The sequence below is a fragment of the Cynocephalus volans genome, chromosome 7 (assembly GCF_027409185.1).
Source record: "Cynocephalus volans isolate mCynVol1 chromosome 7, mCynVol1.pri, whole genome shotgun sequence".
NCBI classification, from domain to species: domain Eukaryota; kingdom Metazoa; phylum Chordata; class Mammalia; order Dermoptera; family Cynocephalidae; genus Cynocephalus; species Cynocephalus volans.
Window position 1 is genome coordinate 860,465 of NC_084466.1, and position 24,947 is coordinate 885,411.

The following is a 24,947-nucleotide window of genomic DNA, read 5'->3' on the forward strand; positions in this document are numbered from 1 at the left end:
CATTTGCAATTTATCAACTTAAATTCACATCAATGGGATTTTGCAAAGCATAAAACAGCAATTACTAGCTGCACCCAAAACAATTTAATTTAAGCCAGTAATCTTTCAGATTGATCAAGTTTAAAATGCAACAATAAAATAATCCTGTTAATTTTCCTCCCACCTATTTATACTGGCAATAAAAATGAAACTGTTGCTACAATTAATGAGGTTGATTCACCAAGCTAAGCTCTGCTATAAAATAATATATAGTACCTATAAAACCAAACTATGTGAATTATAAGGTGCAACAGAAACTGGAACCTTTAGCTTTTATCCAAATGGCATGTACTACAAAGCTGTGACATGCCAAATACTGTGGCAGAACTTTTACAGACTCTTGTTCTCAATAATCCACTACAATTCTGCAAAGTGAAATTTTGTCACATTTTCCTGGCAAGACACTGAGCCATTAGAGCTGCCTGGGATTTGTACATGGCTCAGGCTAGCATCAAGAACCCATTCTCCGCACATGCAGCAATGACAAATGCAACCTAACAAGTCATGCCCAGGAAAGGGGTCTGTCTCATTCCCATGGGGCCAGAGACATCCGCAGAACCCAGCCCCTCCCTCTCAACACTCAAACACTAAGATCTGCTACAGGGACTGAGAGAACTTCAAGCGTATTTGAATAAATGGAACAGCAGGAATGAATTTAAAATAAAGACTAAAGAGTGAAATTATCACAATATCTGGTGTGTGGTCATTGTTCTGAAGAAAACGTGAAACTTACACAAAAAGGAGACGCCCCAGAAGAGAGTGGGGCGTCTCCTAAGAAACACCTGAAAGATACTTGATGGATACCTGGGGAACACCTGATACCGTGGGGGATACCTGATACCTTGGGGGACACCTAGGAGATACCTGAGGGATACCTGGGAGACACTTAGAAAACACCTGAGGACCCCCTGGGCAACACCTGAGAGATACTTGAAGGATACCTGAGAGATTCGTGAGTAATACCTGGGGAGCACCTGAGAGATGCCTGAGGGACAGCTAGGGGACACCTGAGGACACCTAAGGGACAACACTGCACCTCTCATTCCGAACACAAGTTCTCTTCATACCCTCCTGAGAAGACACACAGCCTGTGTGGAGATGGGACAGCAGCATAGGCAGAGAGGGGTGACAGGGGCCAGCGGGGTAAAAGGTGCCCGGTAGGGGAAGGGGGCGCAACCAGGGGAGAGGGTACAGTGGGGCAGGCAGCAAGAGTGTGAGAGGCACTTATGTTACCAACACTCAGGACCTGGCAGGAGGCCCCACAGCAGAGGCCGCAGCCCAGGCTGACCAGGAAGGGCCAGAGCATCGTAAGACAAGGCAAGAGCCCTCGCATGGCCATGCATAAGCATCTCTAACCACAGGCTCCAGGTAGAGGTTCAACCTGCCTACCCAGCTCCCAGGGGCCAATTCTGACCAAGGAAGGCTCCAGGATTCTACATGGGCAATTCTTCATATCCAGAGCCCACTAGAGAGGAAAAAGAAAGCCCTATGAGGACAGAAGGGGACACTGGTAAAGAACAACACTAATGCAGCCACAGTCCCACATCCCACTTGGCCGAGGCGTGGCCTGCAGTGGGACCCAAAAGAAGCACACAGCCTCCCTGCCCTGGCCACCTGCACAGTATCCAGCCCACGACACAGCAGCCGCCCAAGGAAGACATCCTTGTCACACTCAGAGCTCAGGACTGGAAGGGTGAGGGAGGACACAGAGCAGGATGGGGGCGGCTGCCTGGAGACACCAGCGCCTTGTCACCTGCCTCCAATCCCCTGAATGCCCATAGAATCAGCCGCCCGGTTCCTGGGAGCATTGCAAGGGGCACAGGCCAGCACTCTGGAAGACAAACCCCTGCACATGGGGAGGCACCATCACCCTCACCGAAGAAGGTGAAAAATCAACACAGCCTGCCAAGAGCTCCTGGGCAGAAGGAAAGCCTCACACTCCAAACTGAGCCAAAACCCAAGCGCCCCTGTGGACACCGCGGGCTGGGACAGCTATCAGCTCATCAGATCCTGGTCCGTCTGGGTGCCTTACCACTTGCTGGGCGACGTTGACATTGGACTGTCCAAAGGTTTTTGGCAAGAGCTGCTTCCCCAGCGTGTTCACTGTGGATGGGTGGACAGCCACAAGGGACACCACACCTGCAACACAAGGACACAGAGGTTCAGGAAGACGATGCTGTCACCGTTTTAGAATCTACAGCTCAGTTGCAAATGCCTCCATTAAGCTTAATTCTCAATTACAAAAAAAGGTGGGGGGTGGGGCGATGCTGCACTAACCCAACTCACCTGCTCTATCTGAAGCTCTAGCTGCTCCCTGGGCACCGCTAAGATTTGGGTGCAGGTGCCTTGGGCATATCACGCCTGCCCCAAGCCCCTCTGTGGCTGTCTACACAGCATGTGCTGGTGGAACCACATGATCCAGAAATAAAAGCTCTTAAATGTCTGTGATTCCAGGACAATTAGAATTAACTTTTAACCCAACATTTCTCAATATAGTTGAAAAACTAGTTCAGAAATCTAATAATTCACTTTTGCCTAAGAAGGAGAATCACATATTTCTGTTTCCTGGAAGAATGCCTGTGAGAAAGCTGCTGCCTCAAACACATGGCCAACCCTCAAAGACCGATAAAGCAAGCGGGAAAACCAGCCTCTGCAGAGGCTCAAATGTCTACTTCTTCAACAAGCACACGCCAAGAAGGTCTACACACCCAGCTCCACTCTCCTGGGGACATGACAGTGAATGAAAATCATGACATGTTTTACTTTACATAATAAATAGTGAAATAAAGCAGAAGGGACCAAATTCAAAACATGGCATTAGAGCGCTGAGAAAAAGTAAGTATGTAGAACAGGTGCTGCACCTTGGGAAATGAGGTGGGGGGGTGTACTAGGGAAAGCCCTGGAAGGGGAGGTCTGTGTGGATGCGAGGGGTGGCCCCAGGGAAGGCAGGGCCGTGGCACAGCCATGACAGCTGGGAGCTGAGCTGAGCAGATGCCCACACCATGCTCAGAGCGGCACGACACCCTCAAGCGGGGTACAAGATCAACTTCTGGGCCACTACGGCATCAGGAATGAAGTCACCCCTGTCCTGGCCCAGCATCTGGCCCCTCTGGCCTAAGAAGACCAGCCTCAGGGGTCTGCACACCCATGTGAGTCTCGGGCAGGGGTCAACACTGTGCAGAGGTCAACACCAGGACACTTCCCCCTTCATTTCCTCCAGGCTGGCATCACAGTGACCTCCAAATGATCAGCAAGACTTTTAAACACATCGTCTTCAATTTAGCATAGCCTGAGGTTTCGTTTTTGGGATCCTTACAACCCGTTCATTTTAAAAGAGTTTACTGCTTTTTACACATTTTAAAGAAGGAATAGACTTCTCTGAAATGCATTAAGTAATGAATTTTGCTGCTACATATGAATACCTAATAAATTCTCTTAATAACCTAAGTTGACCAAGACATAATTAGGAAGTTACTAGAAATATATTCACCTTTTAATTAACTAGGTAAATATTAATATTTTTACCAACCAATAACACATATTTAAATTATTTTGTGTAACTAAAATAAGATTATCTGCTGGGATTTTTATTTTCTTCCAAAAATATATATTTGTATCTTAAGCAAATGTTGACTTTTTAACTGTTTTTTATATGTGAAAGGCAGTTTTATTTTAGCATATTTAACAAATAAAAACTGTACATACTCAAGGTGTATGTTGATGATCTGATATACATATACATTATGTAATGATTACCAGAGAAAGACATTTTTAAAAAACAAAGTTATTTTACTTTGCAGTGAGTGAGTTAAAATAGACAATTAAACACTTCTCAGATTCACACACAGATAATAGTAAGATTCCAAGAATACTGGGTTAATTCATAAAAAAGAAAAGATAGTATTTTGTTTCTTCAATTTCCAAATGATTCCCTAATTTTAATGAACGTGAAGAAGGAAACAGACCTCTTCAAGTTCACAAAAGCTGTAGGGACGTCAATCAATTCCTATTTTGTACGTCAAACACGTGAAAGTCACAACAGGCATTCACCCTGTGTGGCCTGACCTGCAGACCAGCCACACCTCCCGTCCACTGCACAGGATGACACAGGATCTTGGGTATAAAACAACACAATCTGAGATTCCCTCTTCTGCCCAGCGAGGGTTAGCAAGCAGGACAGTGGGGAGTGGAGTAGCAGGCACAGCGCAAGACAGAAGTGGGATTGAGACCCCCAGGAGGGTGGGCCAAGTCTGGACTCCATCCGCCCATCTGCTTGACCCACAGGCCAGCAGCTGGCCTGTCTACACCATCTGCCCTACCAACCAGGGCCTCTCCCTCCTGACCGGTGAGGCCAACGTGATAAAGGTCAGGGGTGGATTTCTACAGCTTTTTCCATCCAGGAAAGAAACAGGCAGAGGAAAGGGCCCCTGAAAAGGGCCCCCCTCTGGTACTCGAGCAGAATGAGTGAGTCCACACAGAAATTCCAAGGCTCCTTAAGCTTCCCACCTGCCCCACCAGCCACCTAGAGCCTGAGCCCCACATCAGCTGCAGGGGAGGGGCTTCTGAGACCCTGAGGACTTGCCCTCCAGGCCTGGACAAGAACCAGCAGGAGGAGCTCTGAGCAGTGTCAAATCCAATCCCGCACAATCCAGCATGTCCCTGTGTCAGTGTACAAGGCTCACACAAGACAGAGAACAGGATGTGTGCACGAGGGCCTCGGGCCGCATGCACCAGTGACAGAAGAGAAAGACACCCCGAGGATGAGGAATCCTCAGGGTGAAAAGACCACCCACCCCAGTGCTGCAAATAGGCCTTCACGGAGGGGGGTCCAAGGGAACCAGCCCACCCACCCAGTCATGGCAATGCCCCTCTTTTCTTTGGACACACCCTGCACATGGACCCACACCTAAGTACAGACTGGGAGGGGCTGCCAGTTGCTAGGGGCTGGTGCTGGGTGGGCGTCTTGTTTCTGAGTGATAAACTTTTTAAATACAACAAACAATATTACAGACACTCATCCCAGCACAGCAGTCCTCTCTTATCCACGGGGGACACGTTCCAAGACCCTCAGTGGATGCCTGACACTGCAGAGGCACCGAACCCTCAATACACTGCTTTCCCCTATACATACATATCCATGATAAGGTTTAATTTATTAATCAGGCACAATAAAAGACTAACAATAACTGGTAATAAAATAGAACAATTATATTTGTGTTCTCTCTCTCAAAATATCAATATTTTCAGACCACAGTTGACAGCAGGTAACTGAAACCGCAGAAAGCGAAACCATAGGTAAGGAAGGACTACCTTACCTAGAATTAACTGTTATCATTACCGTATTTGCTCCAAGTTTCCTAAACAAGGAAGAGACATAAACAGATAAAATTATAGTCCTCCAAGATCCGGATCCTCAGCCGCAGCCCCAGCCCATCCCTCCCGCTCTGCCCCACCTGCAACGAGGGCCTAGACACACTCAATTTAAAATCATCTTATTTTAAAATTTACATGTACATATTTGTGGGGTAAGGTGTGTTGTTTCAATACATACCTATGCTGCATATTCACTCAGGGCAGACAGCACGGTCCTGTACCCGGAGTCCACCACTTCTCCCACGGCTCTCCCCTCCCAGCCTCTGGCAACCATTATTTTACTCTCTACTTCTATGAGCACCACTTTTTTTCTTAAGATTTCACATATGGGTGAAATCATACGGTATTTGTCTTTCTGTGCCTGACTTACTTCAATTAACATGGTTTCCAGTCCCATCCATGTTGCTGCAAAGGACACCAGTTCTTTTTACAGCTGAGTAGTACTCCATTGTGTCTATGTACCCACAGGGTTTTTTTTTTTTTTTTTATGAATTCACCTGTTGGTGGGCATTTAGTTTGATTCCATTTCTTGGCTATTGTGAATAGTGTTGCCATGAATATGAGGGTAGGGTCTTTTTAATGCACTGACTTCATTTCCTTTGGGTGTACACCCAGTAGCGGGAAAGCTGGGTCATAAGGCAGATCTATTTTTAGTTCTGAGGAATCTCCACACTGTTTTCTACAATGGCCACACCAATTTACACTCCCACCAGCAATGTAGGAGGATTCCCTTTTCTCTGCATTCTCACCAGCATTTGTTATTTTCTTTTTGTTAACAGCCATTCGAACTGGGGTGAGACATCTCATGGTGGTTTTAATTTGAATCCCCCTGATGATTAGTGATGTTGAGCATTTATTCACGTGCCTGTTTTCCATTTGTATGTCTTCTTTGCCCATTTTTAAATTGGGTTATTTGCTTCTTTGCTGTTGAGTTCCTTATATATTCTGGATATCAGTCCCTTGTCTGATGTGTAGTCTGCAAACACTTTCTCCCATTCTGTAGATTGTCTCTTCACTTTGTCGATAGTGTCCATTGCTGTGCAGAAGCTTTTCAGTTTGATGTAGTCCCATTTGTGTATTTTTTGCTTTACTTGCCCATGCCTTTGTAGCCTCACTCAAAAAAGCACTGCCCACTCCCATTTCGTGTAGTACCCCTATGTTTTCTTCTAGTTGTTTCATAGTTTCAGATCTTAAATTTGGGTCTTTAATCCATTTTGAGTTGGTTTTTGTGTATGATCAGAGATCAGGGTACAATATTCTGCATGTGTATATCCAGTATCCCACAACCATTTATTGGAGAAGCTGTCCTTTCCCCATGTGTATTCATGGCAATCAGTTGGCTGTAAGCGTGTGGGTTTATTTCAGGGTTCTCTATTCTGTTCCACTGGTCTAGTTGTCTATTTTTAAGCCAGACCATGCTATTTTCGTTACTACAACTTCATAGTATATTTTGAAGTCAGGAAGTGTGATGCCTCCAACTGTGTTCCTTTTGTTCAAGATTGCTTTAGCTATATGGGGTCTTCTGTGGTTCCACACAAACTTTAAGACTGTTTTTTTCTATTTGTGAAGAACATCATTGGTAGTTTGATTGGGATTTATTGAATATGTAGACTGCTTTGGGTGATATGGACATTGTGATGACAATTCTTCCAACCCACGAATGTGCGGCATCTTTCCATTTATTTATGTTTTCAATTTCTTTCACCAATGTTATAAAACATTGGTTTTCACTGTAGGTTTTTCACCTCCTTAAATTTACTCCTATGTATTTCTTTTTTTTTTTTCTTTTTTTGTAGCTATTGTGAATGGGACTACTTTCTTGATTTCTTCTTTGGCTATTTCATTATTGGCATATAGGAAGGTTAACTGATTTTGTGTGTTGATTTGTATCTTGCCACTGAATTCATTTATTATTTCTGATAATTTTTTGGTGGAGTCTTTAGGGTGTTCTGTGTATAAGATTATGTCATCTGCAAATAGGGAGTTTGACTTCCTCCTTTCTGATTTGAGAGCCTGTGTTTGCTCCTGCCTTATCATGCTGGCTAGAACGTCTAGTACTATGTTGAGTAAGAATGGGGAAAGTGGACATCCTTGTCTTGCTCCAGATCTTAGAGGAAAATCCTCCAATTTTTGTCCACTGAGTATATTTGCTTTGGGTTTGTCATACATAACCTTTATCGTGTTGAGATACATTCCTTCAATGTTTATTGTTTTTATCACGAAGGGGTGCTGGATTCTTCAAATGCTTTTTCCGCATTTACTGAAATGATCATATGATGTTTTCCTTCATTCTGCTGATGTGATGTATCACATTGATTTGTTTATGCTGAACCATCCTTGCATCCCTGGGATGAATCCCACTTGACCACAGTGAATGGTCTTTTTAATGTGTTATTGAATTCAGTTTGCTAGTATTTTAATGAGGATTTTCACACCTGTGTTCATTAGGGACATTGGTCTGTAGGTTGTTTTTTGTTGTGTCTTTTTCCGATTTTGGCTTCACAGAATGAGTTTGGAAGTATTCCCTCCTCTTCAATTTTGTGGAAGAGTTTGAGAAGAACCAGTATTAGTTTGTCTTTAAACATATCGCAGAATTCAGCAGGGAAGCCATCTGGCCCTGGCGCTTTCTTGGCTGTGGGACGTTTTACTACTGCTGCAATCTCATTACTCGTTATTCATCTCCTTAGGTTTTCTAGTTCTTCATGATTCAACTTTGGTACGTTGTGTGTATCCAGGAATTCATCCATTTCCTTCAAGTCTTCCAGTTTGCATATAGTTGCTCACAGAAGTCTCTCATGACCCTTTGCATTTCTGTGGTATCAGTTGTAATATGTCTCCTTTTTCATTTCTGACTTTTGAGGGTTCTTTTTCTTCATTGGACTAGCTAAAGGAGCTAACTACTGATTTTATTTATCTTTCCAAAAACCAAACTTTCTTGAATTGATGACTTGCATCATTTTTTTAATCCCTAACTTGTTCATTTCTGCTCTGTTCTTTGTTATTTCTCTCCTACTGATTTGGGGTTCAGTTTGTTTTTGTTTTTCCAGCTCCTTGAGGTGTAGCATTAGATTGTTTACTTGGAGTCTTTTTTTCTGACATTGGCATTTATTGCTACAATCGTCCCTGTAAGAACTGCCTTCACTGTATCCCACTGGTTCTGGTATATTGTGTTTTCATTTTCATTTGTCTCCAGAATCTTTTAAAGTTCCTTCTTGATTTCTTCTTTGAACAAATTCGTTTAGGAGCATATTGTTTAATTTCCATGTCTTCACTTCTAGTGTCCCTTTTGTTGTTGATTTCTAGTTTTATTCCACCATGGTCAAACAAGACAGTTGACTGATTTTTTTAAACTTGTTGAGACTTGTTCTGTGTCCTAATGTGTGGCCTATTCTAGAGAATGTTCCATGTGCTGCGGAGAAGAATGTGTGTTCTGCAGCTGTTGGATGAAATGTTTTATAAATGTCAGTTAGGTCTAGTCAGCCTGCAGTAGAGATTAATTCTGATGTTTCCTGATTAATTTTCTGTCTGGATCATGTCCTTTGCTGAAAGTGTAGCATTAAAAAAAAGCTACTACTGGGTTGGAGTCTATCTCTCTCGTTATGCCCAATAGTATTTGTTTTATATAATAACTGGGTGTTCTGTAGTTGGGTGTGTATATATTTAGAACTGTTAAACCTCTTGTTAAATTGATCCCTTAATATCATTATATAATGACCTTCCTTCCCTTTTTTACTTTCCTTGGCTTGAAGTCTATTTTATCTGATATGTTAGCCATCCTGTTTTTTGGTTTCCATCAGCATGAAATATCTTTTTCCATCCCTTCACTTTCAGTTGGTGTGTCTTTATCGGTTAAGTGAGTTTCTTGCAGGCAGCATACTGCTGTTCTTGTTTTATAATCCATTCAGCCATTCTGTGTCCTCTATTTGGAGCATTTAATCCGAAAGTTATTATTGATATATGTGCAATTGTTACTGCCATTTTGTTACTTTGTTTCTGATTGGTTTTTGGTCCTTTTTTCCTTTTTCCCAGTCTTACTGTCTTCCTTAGTGATTAAGTGGTTTCCTCTAGCAGTGTATTTTGATTTCTTGCTATTTACTTTTAGTATGTCTCACAAGTTTTTGTGTGATGGTTACCGCAAGGCTTACAAAAATCATGTTATAGTTATAACAGATTATTTTGGACTAATAACAACTTAATTGTGATATCTGAGGAAAAAGAAAAAAAGCAAAACCTAGTCTGTGCTTTGGCATCACCCCCTGCTTTTTAACATTTTGTTGTTTCATGTCACATCTTTTAATACAGCCTTTCCCTTTTGTGGTTGTTGTATACATTAGTGTCTTCTTAGGTCTGTCCTTTAGTCTCCACACTAAGCATATAATTGGTTTATTCACCACTCTTATGACTTTGGAATATCCTGAGGCTGTCTGTGAATTTAACTTTAGAAATGCTTATGTTCCTTCACATGCTTTCTTGCTGCTACTCAGCATTGTCTTCTTTCAGATTGAAGAACTCTCCCTTTAGCTTTTTTTTTTTGGTCTTCTGCAGAAGACTCTATTTCTTCCTCATATCTGAAGGTAAGTTTGCTGGATACAGACTTCCGGCTGACAGTCTTTTTCCTTCAGCACTCTGAATACATCATCTCGTTCTCTTCTGCCCTGCAGGGTTTCTACTACTGAGAAATCCGCTGAGAGACATATTGGGACTCCATTTACTGCTACGTGTTTCTTCTCTCTTGCTGCTTTTGGTATTCTTTGTCTTTGGATTTCGATAATTTGAGTACAGTGTTCCTCCTTGGACTGAATTTGATTGGTGATCTCTGAGATTCCTGTACCTGGATGTTGTCACCTTTCTCCATACTGGGAAATTTTCAGTTATTATCTCCTCGAACATGCTTTCTACACCTTTCCCTTTTTCCTCCTTTGGGTATGCCAATTACATGAAGGTTATTTTGCTTATTTACTTTTTATTCTTTTTTTTCTCCTCTGATTGAATCATTTCATATGTTCTATCTTTGAGCTCACTGATTCTTTCCTGTTTGATTAACTCTATTGAGTTTTTCAGTTCAGATAATATATTATTTCCAGAATTTCTTTTTTTTTAATTCAATTCCTTTGTCAAGTTCCACATTCTAACCCTGGATTGTTTTCCAGATATCACTTAATTTTCTATCTATATCTTCTGTGACTCCCTGAACATAGCTAAGAGGGTTGTGAATTCTGTCGGACATTTCATAAGTCAGCTGTGCTTCTGGGTCCATTGCTGGTACACTGTTTCCTTCTATGGTGTTGTATTTCTCTGTTCTTTCTCAATCTTTGTGTCTTTATGCTGATGCCTGGGCATTTAAGGAGACTGCTACCTCTTCTAGGTCTTACAGGCATTCTTTGGTGGTGTTAGACCTTTATTGGTTAATATCAGAGCTTTTTCTCTGGTCTGTGGTATTTTTCAGTTCTGTGGTAGATTAACAGCTCCCACAACCACTTAAACTCTACAATGGAACTAATTTGCTGTCTTGTGGTTAATTCCAGAATTGGGAGCACTTTCTTTGAGGAACAGCACTTGTGCTCTTTGCTTGAGCTAAATTGCTGCTGATTCTCTGGGGAAGGCTTTTTGCACAAATCAGATTGTTGGCTTTCGCATTAGTCTATTTCTATTGCTTATAACATAAATACCCAAAACTGGGTGATTTATAAAGAAACAATATTTATTACTTATAGTGTCACAGGCTGGAAAGTCCAAAAGTCCAGGAAACACATCTGGTAAGGGCCTTCTTTGGTGGTGGCTTTTCAGCAACACAGGGGTCTCATGTAGTAGAAAATGGTGGAGCAGAGAGAAATAGTTCTCATGCACTCCCCTTCTAAAGCCCTCAGAACCACACCCCAACCACCATTATTAATCCATTCACTATGGCAGCGTCCTGCATCTAATCACCTCTTCAAGGCTCCACCTTTCAATTACCAGAATAGGATTTCCCACCCTCAACAGTTACAGTAGGAATTTAAGCTTCAATGAGTTTGGGGGGCAGGGCATCTGATCTACAACATTCCACCCCTAACCCCCCAAAATTCATGTTGTTTTCATATACAAATATATTTATTTCATCCCCAAAGTCTTAACTTACTTTAACTCAAAAGTCCAGACTTTGAAGTTCCATCTATGAAATCAATACAAGTTATCTACTTCCAAGATACAATGGTGGGACAAGCATAGGATACATATTCCCATTTAAAAAGGGAGAAATTGGCCAAAAGAAAGGGGTAAACAGGTCCCAAACAAGTCTGAAACCCAGCAGGGCAGGCATTAAATCTCAACACGGGTGAATCATGTACCCTGACTCCATGTTCGACCTCCTCCGCACGCTGGTGCAGGGGTTGGGTCCCCGAGTCCTCAGAAAGCTCCACTTCTATGGCTTTCCTGGTCTTAGGTAATGCTTTAGCTGTTGCAAACTGGTGTTGCCTGCTAGTAGTTCTACAAGTCTGGAGTCTCCACGGTGGTCCCACTGCTACAGCTCCACAAGGTATGACTTTGATGGGGTTTTCCTGCTTCAACTATGACCCCATGTTTCTGCTTGGCATTGCTCTAGCAAAGACTATATGCTGTGAATCCACTCCTGTGACAGATCCCTTCCTGGGTCCTGAGGCTTTTTCACACATCCTTTGAAATCTGGGTGAAGGCTCCCAAGCCTTCACAGCTCTGGCATTCTGTGAGCCTGCAGAACTAACAGCTCACGGAAATTGCCAAGGATTCCAGCTTGTATTTCCCAAAGCTGCAGGTCCAGCCACACCTGGGGCCAATGTAGCCACAGCTGGAGCACCCAAAGCAGCTGGGGTGCTGCTGTGGAGAGTAGCATCCTGAGGTGGCCCTGGGCAGCAAGCCCATGGAAGGCACCACGGGCCTGTTCCCCAAGACAATTCTGTCTCCCTAGGCCTCTGGGCCTGTAATGGAAGGGTTGGTCCCAGAGGTTTCTGCAATGCCTTCAGGGCTTTTCCCCCTTTCTCTTGATAATCCTTTCTTTTGTACTGATCTAAGCACCATTGCATTTTTCTCCTGAAAATGGTCTCTGCTTCTCTACCACATGGCAAGGCTGCAAATTTTCCAAATCTTTACACTCTGCTTCCCTTTTAAATTATGGCTTTACGTCAATGCCTTTGCCTCCATAACTCAGTGTAGGTTGTTGCAAGTGGCCATGCAGCTTCCTTGATGTTTTGTTGTTTAGAAATTTCTTCTGCCAAATACCCTGGGACCTTGAAGTTCCACATTCTGTGAAATTTTGAGGCACAAATGGAACGCAACAAGTTCTTTGCCAATTCATAGCAAGGGTGACCAGTTTCCAATAATTTCCTTCTTATTTCTATCTGAGATAACCTTAAAATGATCTTTATAGTCAATGTTTCTATAAGCATTCTGGTCACCAACTTCCAAACTTTCCTTGGTTTTCTTGTCTTTTAAACTCCCACCAGCAGCTAGGCTTTTTCTAGCTAGCTCCTTCAAATTCTTCCACCCTTTCAACACCCAGTTCCAAAGCTGCTTCCACATTTTAAAAATATTTGTTATAAGAAACACCCCACTTCCCTGGTACCAATCTTCTGTATTAGTCCATTTCTGTTGCTTATAACATAAATATCTGAAACTGGGTGATTTATAAAGAAACAATATTTATTGCTCACAGTGTCACAGGCTGGGAAGTCCAAAGTCCAGGGAACACATCTGGTGAGGGCCTTCTTTGGTGATGGATTTTCAGCAATACAGGGGTCTCACAAGGCAGAAAATGGTGGAGCAGAGAGACAGAGACCCTCACATGCTCTCCTTTTAAAGCCCTCAGAACCATGCCACTGACCACCACTATTAATCCATTCACTACGGAATGGTCCTGCAATCTGATCACCTCTTCAGGGCTCGACCTCTCAAATACCAAAATAGGATTTCCACTCTCAACAGTTACAGTGAGGATTTAAGCTTTAATGAGGTTAAAGGGGGCATCCAGTCTACAACAGGCTTTTAAATAACTTCTAGGGCTTATGAGGTCAAATACACCTGGGCTGAGTGGAAATTCTGGCCCAGAACTGAGTCTTTCCTGCAAACTGCACCCCCTGCAGTTCTACAGCCCTGTCCAGACTCCACTGAGTGGGCATGTGCAGATCAGCTGCCCACACTACGCTCCAATGTTCCCCCATGCGCCAGCCTCCCCTCACAAAACATTTCCTGTGGGGTGAGCCATGTGCAGGTCCCTTGTGATGCCTCAGACTAGTCCCTACTCCCTCTCGCTGTGGCTCCTGCCACCTTCACAAACTCTGTGGGTCTCTCCTCCTCTTCCCCCAAGCTCTAGCAGTCCCAGGTTGACAGTCTTTTTTTTTTTTTTTTTTTTTTGGTGGCTGGCCAGTACAGGGATTGAATCCTGGAGTTATCAGCATCACACTCTTAACCAACTGAGCTGACTGGCCAGCCCAGTCTTTGCTTTTTAACAGTTGTAGATTGATCAGCTGGGGAGGAGAATAACACTGGGGACTGCATATTCTGCCATCTTGATGATGTCACTCCATTTTTAATTCCTTTCCAGGCAAATACATAAACCTGAAAATAAATATCATTTCTGTGTGACTTTAAAATTTAGAAAAAGGTGTGTCTTGTACATATTCTGCAATTTTGCTTATTGTTTTTGAGACTTATCCATATAGATCTAATTGATTTCCTTCAATGCCATTATGTTATTCCACTATAATAAAATGATTATATGAATACAAATGTTCTATAAAAATGCCATTTGTTAGCACTTGCAGGTTTCTCACCCAGGGGTCCCAGGTGGTCTTCTGTCCTGGGACCGGCAGCATGCCTCCAAATGGCCCTTCCAATCAAACACACCAACAGCAGCTAGGTTGTCCCTCTCCCAGCCTCTGCCAACTGTCAACTCAGTAAGACTGGTCACTTTTTGTCAATCTCAAGGGTAAAAAGATATTTCACTTGTTTTAATCTGCAATATAAATTAGAATGCTTAACACATTTTCCTAATAAGAAGACTGCTATACACAATCTTTTTATGGTGAGGAAGAGGATAAACATTTCAACTACAAAATGACATGGCCTAATATTGTTTAGCCTGTAAAATATACCACAAAGCCTTTTCCAAAGGAACTATATAAAAAAATATTTTCAAATACAGTGATCCCTCTGTATCCGTGGGCTCCACATCTGTGGATTTAACCAATCACAGATCAAAAATATTTTTTAGAAGTCGTATCTGTGCTAAACATGTATAGACTTTTTTCCTTGTCATTATTCCCTACACAATGCAGTATAACAACTATTTACATAGCATTTACATTGTATTAGGTATTATAAATAACCTAGAGATGATTTAAAGTATATAGGAGGATGGGCATAGGTCGTATTCAAATATTATGCTATTTTATATCAGCAACTTGAACATCTGAGGAGGTTGCTGGAAACAACGCTCCACTGATACCAAGGAACAAATAGAAAATTGTTCTATTTTATTATTAGTTACTGTTGCCAATCTCTTATGACTGCTTTATGAATAGGGAATTCCTTTCTTGACAAGAAAATTTGTTAAGAATATATATGGTCTGAACTGTTATAAGACATTAACAAAAAAAGGATCCGGAAAATATTACATTCACATTTTTATAATTATTAATCATTTCCATTAATATCTATAGGTTTAATATTTTCTTAGAAATAATTTTAACTAAACATCTTTAAATTTTCAAAGCCTAGTTAATGTTTTAAGAGTTATACTTTTTTTTTTTTTTTTTTTTTTTTTTTAATAAAAGATGACCGGTAAGGGGATCTTAACCCTTGACTTGGTGTTGTCAGCACCACGCTCAGCCAGTGAGCGAACCGGCCATCCGTATATGGGATCCGAACCCGGGGCCTTGGTGTCATCAGCACCGCACTCTCCCGAGTGAGCCACGGGCCGGCCCTTAAGAGTTATACTTTTGCCCATCGTGCTAGAAATATCTTGTTTGTTAATATGGCTGATGGAGTTTTAATGTATTATCCTCCCAGAACTCATGTGGAAATTTGATCCCCAATGTGACAGTGTTGGAAACGGATTGAGTCATGGGGGTGGATCCCTCATGAATGGATTAATGCTCTCCCTGGGCAGTGGGTCCTGAGTGAGTTCTTGCTCTATTAGCTCCCGCAAGAGCTGGTTGTTTAAAAGACCCCGGCACCTCCCCTTCCTCTCTCTTGCTTTCTCTCGCCATGTGATCTGCTTGTACCCGCCGGCTGCCTGCCACTTTCCGCCATGAGTAGAAGCAGCCTGAGGCCCATGCCAGATGCAGCTGTCCCAGAATCGTAAGTCAAATAAACCTCTGTCCTTTATAAATTACCTAGTATCAGGTATTTCTCTTATATCAACACAAAAATGGACTAATACAGAAAATTGGTACCAGAAGTGTGGTGTTGCTTATAACAAATACTTGAAAATGTGGAAGCAGCTTTGGAACTGGGTGTTGAGGAAAGGCTGGAGGAATTTGGAGGACCAAGCTAGAAAAAGCCTAGATACTAGTGAAAGATTAGAAGACAAGAAAACCAGAGAAAGTTTTACAGACTGGTTAAATGGTGGTGAGCAGAATGCTGATAGAAATATGGGCTGTAAAGACCATTCTAAGGAGGTCTCAGATAGAAAGAAGGAGTTTATTGGAAACTGGGCAAAGATCAACCTTGCTATGAATTGGTAAGGAACTTGGCTGCATTGTGTCCATGCCCTAGGACTTTGTGGAAGTTGGTACTTAGGAGTTGTGAACCAGAATATCTGGCGGAAGAAATTTCTAAGCAGCAAAGCATTAAGGAAGCCACATGGCTACTTGCAACAGCCTACACTGAGTTATGGCAGCAAAGGCACGACATAAAGCCAGAATTTAAAGGGAAGCAGAGTATAAAAATTTAGAAAATCGTGCAGCCTGGCCATGTAGTAGAGAAGCAGAGAGCACACAATGGTGCAGCCCAGCAAACATTAGCTAAGAAGATTAGTACAAAGAAAGGAGATTATCAAGAGAAGGGGAAAAGGGCCCTGAAGGCATTGCAGAAGCCTCTGGGGCCAATCCTTCCATTTCAGGCCCAAAGACTTAGACAGACCAAATGGTCTTGGGGAAAAGGCCTGAGGCACCCTCAAAAAGCCCACTGCTCAGGACCACCTTGGCAAGCTGCTTCCAGCACCAGAACCCCGGCTGCTTTGGCTGCTCTAGCTATGGCTAAATTAGCCCTAGGTGGGCTAGACCTGCAGCTTGGGAAAATACACGCCAGAAGCCTTGGCAGCATCCACATGGTGTTAGGTCTGCAGAATGCTAGAGCTGTGGAGGCTTGAGAGCCTCCAATTTCAGGGGATGTATGAAAAAGTCTGGGGGCCCAGGAAGAGATCTGTCACAGGGCGGAGTCACCGCAGACAACCTTCACTAGAGCAATGCCAAGTGGAAATGTGGGGTCAGAGTTGCAGCAGAGAAACCCCAACAGCTCCATGCCTAGTGGAGCCGTGGGAGCAGGACTGCCATGAAAACCCCAGACCCGTGGAGCTACCAGAGTGGAACACCAGCTTGGGAGTACTAAGATGTGGGCTGAGACAAGGAAAACCATAGGAGCAGAGCTGCTCAAGGACTTGGGGACCCAACCCCCACAGCAGCGTGCACAGAGGAGGTCAAACATCTAGTGAAGGTACATGATTTGCCAGCTTTTGAGATTTAATGCCTGCCCTGCTGGGTTTCGGACTTGTTTGGGACCTGTTACCCCTTTCTTTTGGCCTATTTCTCCCTTTTGGAATGGGAATGCATACCCTATGTCTGTCCCACCACCAGTTCTTGGAAGTAGATGACTTGTTTGAATTTCACAGATGGAACTCTGAACTTTGGACTTTTGAGTTGAAACAAGTTAAGACTTTGGTGGAAAGTATTGGCATGGAAAAGACTTGAGTTTTGGGGGGGCAGGGGCAGAATGTAGTGGATTGAATTATGTCCCCGCAAAACTCACTGAAGCTTGAATTGTGTCCCCTAAGTTTTATGTATTAGAAACTTAGCTCCCCCTGTGACTATAAAGAGGGTGGGAAATCCTATTATGGTAATTGTAAGGTGGGGCCTTGAAGAGGTGATTAGGTTATAGGGCCATGCAATGGTGAATGGACTAAAAATGGTGGTCTGGCCCATGGCCCTGAGGGCTTTAAAAGAAGAGGGAAGAGAGTCTGTCTCTCGCTCTGCTCTTTCTGATTCCACCATCTTGCAATGTGAGACCTCTGGGTCACTTTTGCCACTACCAGATGGACTTTAGACTTCCTAGCCTCAGAAACTGTAAGGTATAAATCTCATTTTCTTTATAAGTCACCGAGTTTCAGGTATTCTGTTATAGCAACACAAAACAGACTAATACAATGGCCAAAGGATCTCCAGAACTGGCTGCTTTGTGAGCTTGTGCCTTTAGAGTTCTGCCCGCAGCAGCATCAGTGTGCAGCAGTACAGCTAAGACAGACCTTTCTTCTGTGTTCAGCCTGTGTCATCCCTGCTAGGATGCCCACCCCCACAGACATGCTGACACCATCCTGTCTCACCAGGTCTGCTCAGACTTAGGAAAAAGGGGCTCCACAGGTAATTCTCACTTGAATCCAGACAGAGGTAGGCACAGTCCAAGAGCTGCTCTCTGGCAGTATCAGAATTCCTCTATTGTGCAAGCCACACATCCATGGTACTCATATGTGGCTGGCATGTGGCCGGGCCCTTTGGCAGGACACATGCTGTATTAGTCCATATCTACTGTTTATAACAAAACACCTGATACTGGGTAATTTCTAAAGAAAGAAAACTTATCTCTTACAGTGTGGACACCGGGAAGTCCAAGATCCAGGAAACACATCTGGTGAGAGCCTTGTTTGTAGTGGTGGCTCTAGAGTGATGCAGGGTGTCACATGGAGAGGATGGTCTGAGCAAGAGAGAGCTGACCTGCTCACTCACTCTCCTTATGAGGCCATCAGAACCACACCCAGGAATGGATCGATCCACTCACAAGGACACAGTCCTCACAATCTAATCACCATTTAAAGACCCTGACTTTCAGTTACCATAATAGGATTTCCCACCCTCTTAACACTGTCACAATGGGGACTGAGTTTCCAATACATGAACCTTTGGGGGACACATCTGAGCCATAGCATTCTGCCCCAGGCCCCCAAGTTCATGTCCTTCTCCCAGGTAAAACATTCATCCCATCCCCAAAGTTTTAACTTGTTTCAGCTCAAAAGTCCAAAGTCTCATCTGTGAAATTTTCTACTGACAAGATACAATGGGGGACAGGCATAAGACAGAAATTCTCACTCTAAGATGGAGAGATGAGCCCAAAAAAAGCAGTGACAGGTCCCAAACAGGTCTGAAACCCAGCAGGGCAGGCATCAAATCTCAAAGCTGGGGCCGAGCCCGTGGCGCACTCGGGAGAGTGCGGCGCTGGGAGCGCAGCGATGCTCCCGCCGCGGGTTCAGATCCTATATAGGAATGGCCGGTGCACTCACTGGCTGAATGCCGGTCACGAAAAAGACAAAAAAAAAAAAAAAATCTCAAAGCTGGTGAACAGCCTACCCTTGATTCGATGTTTGATGTCCTCTGCACACTGGCGCGGGGGTTGGGTCTCCAAGTCCTCAGGTGGCTCCGCTCCTATGGCTTTTCCCATCTAATGCCACGCTTCAGCCCCTGCAGGCTGGCATTGCACGCTGGTAGTTCTACAATTCTGGGGTCTCCACAGTGGTCCCACTCTCACAGCTCCATTAGGCATGGGTTTCTCTGCTGCAACTCTGACCCCATGTTTCTGCTCAGCATTGCTCTAGGGCAGGCTAAATGTGGTGAATCCACCCCTGCAACAGATCTCTTCCTGGGCCCCAAAGCTTTTCCATACCTCCTTTGAAATCTGGGTGGAGGTTCCCAAGCTTCCACAGCTCTGGCATTCTGCAAGTCTGCAGACCTAACACCATGTGGACGTGGCTGAGGTTTCTGGCTTGTATCTTCCAAAGCTGCACATCTAGCCACACCTGGGGCCAATTCACCAATGGATGGAGCAGCTGGGGCATGGAGAGCAGCACCCCAAGGTGGCCCTGGCACTAAGCCCGTGGAGGGCACCTCAGGCCTGTCCCCCCAAACCCTTCTGTCTCCCCAGGCCTCTGGGCCTGTGATGGGAAGGGCAGTCTGCAACATCTCTCAAATGCCTTCAAGGTCGTTTTCCATTCTCTTGATGATTCCTTCTTTCTGTCTTCATCTCCTTAGCAGGAAGTCATTGGGCTACACCCTTGGTTTCCTCTCCCAAAGGCTCCTTTTCACTCTTTACGTTGCCAGGCTAAGAGTTTTCCAATTTTTACCCTTTGCTTCCCTCTTTACATCATGCCTTTGCTGCCGTAACTCAGGATAGGCTGCTACGAGTATCCACACAGCTGCCTGAGTGCTTTGCTGCTTAGAAATTTCATCTGTCAGGCCGACCCCGTGGCTCGCTCGGGAGAGTGCGGCGCTGGGAGCGACGCGGCCGTGGGTTCAGATCCTACATAGGGATGGCCGGTGCGCTCACTGGCTGAGCATGGTGCGGGCGACACCAAGCCAAGAGTTACGATCCCCTTACCGGTCACAAAAAGAAAAAAAAAAAAATTTCATCTGTCAAATACCCTTGTTCACAGCTTTTAAGTTCCACATTCCATAAAACTTTTGGCCATGAACAGAATGCAGCCAAGTTCTTTTTGCAACCCTATAACAAGGGTGACTCTTGCTCCAGTTTCTGATAAGCTCTTCCTATTTCCATCTGAGACCTCCTTGGTGTGGCCCTTACTGTCCATATTCCTGTAAGTATTCTGGTCACCACCATTTAACCAGTCCCTAAGACCTTCCAAACTTCCCTGGTTTTCCTCTAAGCCCTCACCAGAATCTAGCCTTTGTCTAACCCATTCTTCCAAATTCTTACAGCCTCTGCCCATTACCCAGTTCCAAAGCTGCTTCCACATTCTCAAGTATTCGTTATGAGCAACACCCTACTTCTTGGCACCAGTTTTCTGTATTAGTCCATTTTTGTCCAAAGTATGGACATATACATGCACCAAAATACTACACACACGTTTAAGTATATGTTCTCACTTTTATTTATGCACTTAGGTATAGTTTGAACTGATTTTCAATGAGCATGCATCCTTTTTCAAGTATGACCAGGTGCAGGCAGACAGACATCCCTGAGATCAGAGACACACTTCCAGCTGCGTCTCTGGGGCTGGCATCTGGGGGCAGGGTCCTGGGGCCGGGCAGGATTAGACATGTCAGGAAGGAGTGCAGAAGGCAGCCTGGGACCCAGAGGCCACCCAGGCGTGGGGGCGGGGACCAGCCAGGAGCTGCCGTGACAGGCAGACAATCTGGGCAGAATCCCATTGGCACTGCAGGGCCTCAGAAGCAAAGTGAGCAGGAAAGAAAGACAAACCGAGGTACAGAAAGTCTGAAAGCACTGACACTCGCAAATGGTGAGGATGCAGAGCTGCTGGAACTCTCACCTGCTGCTGTGGGGTAAGAAATAGTGCGGCCACTGCCACCAGCCATACGACCAGCAGTTCTGCTGTTCAGCACCTGCCCAAACGACAAACGCACACAGCCACACACGAGTATGCATGCATACATTCACATCAGCATTTGCTATGGGTAAAAACTCAGGAGCAATCCACGTGGCCACCACAACTAAAACAGCCACGTACAATCTATTGTCTAAAACTCTACATCAAGGGCTCCTGTCCCTGGGGGTCTGTGGATGAAACACGTTGCAAGTTTGGTGCCTTTTTCTGGGGGAAAAGGAGCTTTTTGAGTCTCCCAGGGTCTGGTTCAAGTGTCAATATGACAAGGCTCTATCATCCAGTTATTCAACTCACACGCCAATTCCTAGATAAATCCTTTCTGTATGTTACTCACCTCCACTGACTCTGCTTCTCTGGAGATCCCTGGCAGACATGGGGGCTCTGGAAATGGAGTGGTTGCTGCCACAGCAGCAGCAGGAGGAGGGACACAAGAGACCTCGAGTCAACCACAGTGCTGGAGGCCAGGACCGGGGCAAGAGCAAGCAGCACAGGCTCCCAGCAGGAGCCCAATCCTGGGTCTAGCTTAGTCTCAGGAGCAGCACAGGGCACCAGCTCTTAGACAAGGAAGCCCCATGAAGTCCCGTGACTGAGAGGAATAAGGAATGCATCTGACCTGAGGGCCTGAGCGCACGGTGGACTGGCCTCAGGAACAGGGGACAGGGGAGCAGTAAGCTAGCAGGTCCCTGGCCAGGTTGCCCTGCACCTAGGCTCCAGTTTTATTCTACCCTATCCCCCTACCCTTCCCCACTTGGACAGGTTCTGCCCCTTCCTCAAGATCTGGCTCAAGAGATGCCTCTCTGGCGTTTAAGCTGGTGCCAACCCCTCCCAGGCTCAAGCAAATGACATCCCAGTGTGGATGAGCAGTGGGAGTCCACTTTCCTTCCAGACACTGAAATATTCTCTGGAGAACCTGACTAGTACGCTTGAATAGAAAATGTCACGCCTGAGATTTCTGAAGATTATATATGTTCAATTAGCTACACTAAACCCTTTCTTAAGCAATCCACAAATGCTACGGAGCATCAGAGTGAGAAGCTCGCAAAGACTTAACCCTGAGGGGGTTGTGTATGTCTGATCACCATCCTTGGAAAGCAAGCAGTGTCAGAAGCTGGAGCATCTGAGCCCCACTGGCACCAGGAGGCTGGGGGTGTACTGCAGACTTGCTCAGGCCACAAGTTCAAGTCCTCTGGGTCCCTCTGCCCTGCACCAGTAAGAAACAAGAGCAGGACACAGGGATGGGCTCTGGGCCTGGCTCCAATGCAGCATACGGCCAGAGGCAGAGGACGAGGCTGGGCTCCCACACTAGTGCTGGCAAAAAATGAGTAGTGTTTAAGCAGAACCTGAAGCTGTAATCCTCCAGGCCTCTGGGCTTCTGGTCTGGCCAACACAAATGAAGTGGACACTGAGGCTCGGAGCCCTCACATTGACCACCTGGCTTTCTGCAAGCAAATTCCTCTTAGGACAAAGTGAGCTTTCCCTCAAGTTTCTCTCTCAGCAATATGGTAATAAAATGCACTAAAAGTGCCCTGACCAAACCACGACCACGCCACACTGTGCAGCCCAACAAAGGGCCAGGTGTCACACACTGGTGCTTCAAGGATGTGTGCCCTTCCAGGCCAGCAGTTCAGTCCAGGAGCTTATCCAGGAAGTAACTGGCGAGCACAAATGCACGTGTTCACAGAGCTCATCTGAGTCACTCGAGGAGCAAAACAAACTCTGCAGACTGCAGACCACTGGAGAGAAGTGGCTTTAGCCTCTCCACCTGACCTCCTCCTCAGATTCCTCGGAGCTATCGAAACACGCATATAAAAGTCACTGATGCAGGAAGACACCCACTTCATAGGAGGTGTGCCCATGGCCCCACTGCAGATCTTCCTTCCGCCCTGAGCAGCATTTGTGGGCACAGTCCACAGAGGACACCGGAGAGCCCACACCACTCGTCAGGTAGAGGAAGTGCACGCTGTCTGATTTTCTTCCTTACACTTTCTACATTTTCTGAACTTTTGTAATAGTACACATAACTTAGTGATCAAAACAAACAAAGCCACTGGTGTGTATGTGCTGGCATGAATGTGATGCGGGCCATCCCGCCCACAAAGGCTCCCACAGCGAGAAAGAGCCTCAACGGGAGCTTCCACAGTCAACGTCGCAAACTCACACACATCAAACTTCACACACTTATCAGCAGACTCACGTGCACACAGCAGGCTCCCTTACCTTTTCCGGGACTAAGGTTCTGGTCTATGAAGACCTTTAGCTCCCCATTGGCTTCAATTAGACCGGCCTGCAGAGATAACAACAGTCGTGATAAGTACAGCATCTGCAAGAGCTACAAAGCTAGAGTTGTTAACAAACCACCCCTATCAAAGGGATCTACAAAATCACATCATAAAAAGACAGAAAGGCCACTGTCATGGAAACGACCCGAGCAACATCAGGGGACACCAGGTCTCAGGGCAGCGTTAATGCTGCCGTCACCTCCAGCGGCCCAAGCAGCACTGTCTACTGGGAAACGGTTATGACTCGGAGAGTCCACATGAGCATTAAAAATCGAGAGGACATTAACAACAAAGGAAAATGCCTGCAATAGACTGTTAAAATGAAAGGCATCGTGTGTTGACACAGAGCATAAACACAGAGGCAAACACATTAAGAAGGAATCTTACCAGAACTGTCAACCATATCCTGCTCCTCTAGGAAAGCCAGTGAAAACGTTTTATTCTCTTCTGATCCTCAGCAAAATGTCAATCCCAAGTGGGAGGGCTCTGTGGCCAGAGCCCCCTCCCAAGAGGAACGGCAGCCCCCGGGAGTTACATGTTTACGGCTCATGCATGTGTAGTGCACAAAAGCGCCTGAGGTCAACTGTGTAAGGACACTCGTCTCAGGCAGTGGGCCTGGGAGACAGGGATGGAGTTCACTGACTTCACTGAGTATGAAAGCAAACAGACCAGATGGGCCCGAACACACTCTTCCACAGAAGGGATCATGGCACCAAGTTCTGACCCCATGGTGGGACTCCAGATGCAGGCAGGACACTGACTACAAGTCAGATGCTAGGCAGCTCCCGGACTTCCCTAGGGGACGAAGAGAGCAGAGCTGCCCTGGAGCTCCTGAGGATTGTGGCAAGATGGCACCCAGCCAGGCTAGAAAGGCCACCCACGAAGGGGCTAACAGGATCAAACCAGTTCAAACTGCCCTTTCCAAGCCTCACTGTGCCATGGGCACTGCCGCAGCACCTCCCAGAAGACCAGGCGGGAGGAGGGTGGGCGTGACTGTCATGCTGCCCATCTGGGCTGCCTGTTGCTGGATGCGACACAGCGCAAGGCAGCTGCACACGGCGCCTGCGGGTAAGTGTAAGAGCAATGTGGGCCCTGCACCAGCCAGGAGCCAGATACATCCATGAGGAAGCCGCAAGGACAATAGCTGAGAGGAGGAACCTGGCCACCTGATGTAGTGCCAGCACGCAGGGTCAGTGATGGTGCATGCGCAGCCAGTCACCAATCACAGTGCCCCACAGGACAAGGGGCAGAACTCTGTGCTGGGATCGGTAGGTGTGCTCCAGGTACAAGGAGGTCACCACGAGAGCACGCCAGATCCAGGCCACACGGAGCCAAGTGGCTAAGGACAGGTAACTGAGGCCAAGATATTAAGTCCAGGTGGGCACAGCCAGGAGATCAAGGGCAGGATGTCAACACAAGTGGGCCAGGCCAGTTTGGTGAGGCCAAGTGGATACATGAGGAGGTGGTGCAGGCCAGGAAGTTGGTAAGACCCAGTAAGCCCCAGTGAGAGATGCTAGGAGAGCGAGGCCCAGCAGTGAAAGGCAGCGTGTAAGGTCAGGGCGTGGAGGTCAGAGGGTTAGGCAGAAGGCAAGGCCAGGCACGTCGGGCTGGCTGAGCACAGTTCAGTGGTTACCACCAGGTGGGCATGGCCAGTTTTACAAAGCCAGGTGAGTAGGACC

General features: G+C 45.5%; 1 protein-coding gene across 8 annotated transcripts in view; it reads right to left on the minus strand.

Moving 5' to 3' along the window:
* The window catches only part of TFDP1 (transcription factor Dp-1), a 62,256-nt gene that overhangs the window by 18,767 nt on the left and 18,542 nt on the right, over nucleotides 1-24,947 (minus strand). For all 8 annotated transcript variants that reach the window (XM_063102469.1, XM_063102465.1, XM_063102464.1 and 5 more), the window contains 2 exons: nucleotides 23,207-23,273; nucleotides 2,072-2,178 (listed from right to left, as the gene is read on the minus strand). In XM_063102469.1, the coding sequence (XP_062958539.1) occupies nucleotides 2,072-2,178; nucleotides 23,207-23,273 (174 nt within the window). The remainder of the gene's footprint in view (nucleotides 1-2,071; nucleotides 2,179-23,206; nucleotides 23,274-24,947) is intronic.